At 40.0% G+C, this 3,723-nt stretch overlaps 1 protein-coding gene across 1 annotated transcript; it reads left to right on the plus strand.

Annotated features, from left to right (window-relative positions):
* The first annotated feature begins 2,214 nt into the window (after positions 1 to 2,214).
* On the plus strand, positions 2,215 to 2,679 carry LOC142162311 (uncharacterized). Its single transcript, XM_075218652.1, has one exon. The coding sequence runs from the start codon at positions 2,215 to 2,217 to the stop codon at positions 2,677 to 2,679; it is 465 nt and encodes a 154-aa protein (XP_075074753.1).
* The last annotated feature ends 1,044 nt before the right edge of the window (positions 2,680 to 3,723 follow it).

Here is a 3,723-nt window from a genome sequence, read left to right on the forward strand (position 1 = left end):
CATAACAAGGGTTGTTAGGGGAAGCCATGGTGTTAATTTGGGGTTGATTGGTTTAGGTCTGAACTTGGCTCGAATCTTCAAATGAAGATTCGAGAACCTCCAGGGAGATTCGAACCAAGCAGGTAACATATTCGGATAGAGGGTGTTCAGGGGGTTCTGGGGTGTCAAGGTGGTGACCGTCGGCGTTGATGTCGCCGGGTTTCAGGCGGTGGAATCCTAGGGCGGCTAGGGTTAGGAGTGAGGGGTCTGGGGGACGATGATGAACAGTGTAGGAGGGGGGGTGTTCAGTTAGGGGCCGGGGTAAGGCTTGGGATTTATATAGGGGTGGGGTGGATTGGTATCGTCCGTTGGATCAAGTAGAATGGATGGCTAGGATCAATCCACTTAACCAAACGACATCGTTTGGTTTAAGTTGGGGAAAGGGGTCAACCCGGGGGTGAAATGGATCGGGTCTGGGTGAGTTTTTGAGGCCGTAGGATCAGGATGGATGAACGGTTCAGATTTGATGGCCCTAAACGTCGTCGTTCCTTTTGTGCAGGGGCTGAACTGGACCGTTTGATTGACATGAATCAACGGCCCAGATTAAAAATCCAGAAGCGACGTCGTTTGGTCTGGTCTGAATTGGACCGGACAGGGGATGTTGGATTGGGCTGTTGGGGTAATTGGGCCTGGATTTAAATCCAGGTCCGGTTTTTTATTCCTTTTTCAACTAATTTATTTTTCTAATTTAAATTTTCAATTTTAATTATAAAACAATTTTAACTTCACAAAAATATATTAATTAATCTATAACAACTATTTAACACATAGTCAAAACATTAATCACACAGTAACACATTTAAAAATAGAACGAATGCATATTTTTTGTGATTTTATTTAAATTATCTCTTAAATGCATAATTAAATCCTATATGCATGCAATATGTATTTTTTCATTTTATTATGATAAAATAAACATTTACGGACATAACACAAATATTTAACACCACGCAAACTCAAAAAATTACACAGTAAAAGAAATTTATTTTATTTTTTGATTTATTTTTGGAGTAGTTTTCGTTAAAGCAAAAATCATGTGCTCACAACCCTTACCTAACCTAAATCCTCCTCGTGTTAGTGGAAATGAAGTGGGCAGTAATCCAAGATCAATGAGTCATAATACTCCATTTATGACTCCTCCATTCTCGCAGATGGCTGAATTCTTTCGTCACTTGGCTGGGACAATGTCAGAACCTAGTGAAATGAATTTTGACAAGATGAGAAAAATGGGCGGAGTTGAATTTGAAGGCACTATAGATCCCACGGTAGCTGAAAAATGGCTCGAGCGCATGGAGAGGGCCTTTGAACAACTGGAGTGTACTAATGCTACCAAATTTAAGTATGCTATCTCCCATTTACAAAAAAGATGCCTATTATTGGTAGGTAAGTGTGCCAGATGCAAAAGCAAAACCTCTGGTGCTGACTTGGGATGACTTTGTGAAATCATTTCGTGCAAAATATGTTCCCCCTGTCTATTGTGATGCTAAAAAGAAAGAGTTTCTGAATTTAAGACAAGGGAGTATGCCTATTGCAGAGTATCAACAAAACTTTCTCAGGCTTTCTCGCTATGCTAAAGGTATTATTGATGGTGAAAGAGACAAGTGCAAAAGATTTGAAGAAGGTTTGAATGGTTACATTCGAAAATCAGTGGCAATCTTACAACTTGAGGATTTTTCCAAGCTGATTTTAGCTGCACTTACTTGGGAAAGAACTGATAAGGAAGAAGCTAGTAGGAGAGAAAATAGGTTTAGGAAGGGTAATTCAAATTATGGCGGTTCATCCAAAAAGGGAAAGTTTGACTATTCCAAGACCGAGAGTACACATAAATCATTACATCATAAGCAGAATAAGTCAAATTTTTCTACTGCCAGTACTCCAAGTTATGGCCAAGGCAAAACTCATACATCTACTAGTGCACAGTGCGGGAAGAATCATTATGGTGCATGTAGACGAGCTTCTGGTGCTTGTTTTAATTGTGGAAGTATGGATCATAAAGTGAAGGATTGTCCTAATCCTAACCCTCTTTCTTATACACATATAGAAGGATCAGTTCAAAAGTCTGTCACTACTCATTCTCAAGCTAATAGTAGTGCTAGACCTCGAAATATGCAAGCAGCGGGTTCGAGTGTAGCTAATCAGGCTGGTGGGTCGAGAGTTGTTGCATGAGTTTATGCTATGGGACAGAAGAATGACCAGGATGGTGCGGACGTGGTTGCTGGTAAATTTCACTTATTTGGCATATTTGTTGTTACATTATTTGATCCTGGATCTTCGCACTCTTATGTTTGCTCATCACTTGCATTTCTCGATACTGTTAAATCTGTGAGACTTGACTTTGATGTGCTGGTCACGAGTCCATTAGGTCATCAGGCTATTGTTAACATGATTTACCGAGATTGTCCATTCATGATTCAAAAGCTGGTCTTCCATGTCGACTTGCTTGAAATGCCCTTCCGAGACTATGATGTTATTGTTGGCATGGATTGGCTCCATAGGCACCATGCATTGGTTGATTGTAGGTTGAAGCAAGTGACATTTAGAACTCCTGAATATTCACACATGGTAGTTCAAGGAGAAAGATCATTGACATCTAATTATTTCTGCGGTCTTGGCAAGGAAGATGATTTGTCAAGGTTGTGATGCCTATCTTGCTCATATAGTCGATACACGATTGGGGAGTCCAAGTCTTAAGGACATACCAACTGTGTGCGACTTTCCTGATGTATTTTCTGATGATCTTCCTGGGTTGACTCCAGAAAGGGAGATTGAATTTCCTATAGATCTTGTCCCTGGAACTACTCCTATTTCTATCGCTCCCTATAGAATGGCTCCAGCTGAATTAAAAGAGTTGAAGGCTCAATTGCAAGAACTTCTTGAGAAAGGTTTTATCCGTCCCAGTATTTCACCTTGGGGAGCTCCTATTTTATTTGTGAAAAAGAAAGATGGCACTCTTAGGCTTTGTATTGATTACCGACAGCTGAACAAGGTAACAATCAAGAACAAATACCCACTGCCTAGAATCGATGACTTGTTTGACCAACTGAAGGGTGCCAGCTTATTCTCAAAAATTGACTTGAGGTCTGGATATTATCAGTTGCGTGTGAGGGGGCAAGATGTTCCTAAAACTGCTTTAGGACCAGGTATGGCCATTATGAATTTTTGGTAATGCCATTTGGTTTGACAAATGCTCCTGCTGCATTTATGGATCTAATAAACAGTGTATTCAAGCCTTATCTCGATCAATTTGTGGTGGTGTTTATTGATGACATTTTAGTCTATTCCAAGAATAGAGAAGATCATGATAAGCATATCCGAATTGTCATGCAAATTCTGAAAGAGAGACAACTCTACGCGAAGCTTTCCAAATGTGAATTCTGGCTGAATGAAGTGGATTTTTTAGGGAACATTGTATCATCTGAAGGTGTGAAGGTTGATCCTAGTAAGATTCAAGCTATTATAGATTGGAAACTCCCTAAAACTCCAACTGAGATAAGAGGTTTCTTGGGTTTAGCAGGATACTACAGAAGGTTTGTGAAGGGCTTTTCTATTATAGCTTCTCCCTTGACCAAACTTTTAGGGAAAGACCCCAAATTTGTATGGGATAACAAGTGTCAAGAGAGCTTTGAAAAGCTCAAATCTTTGTTGACACAAGCTCCAATACTTTCTTTGCCAGCTGAAGGAAAA

This window comes from Nicotiana tabacum, chromosome 1 (genome assembly GCF_000715075.1).
Source record: "Nicotiana tabacum cultivar K326 chromosome 1, ASM71507v2, whole genome shotgun sequence".
NCBI lineage: Eukaryota > Viridiplantae > Streptophyta > Magnoliopsida > Solanales > Solanaceae > Nicotiana > Nicotiana tabacum.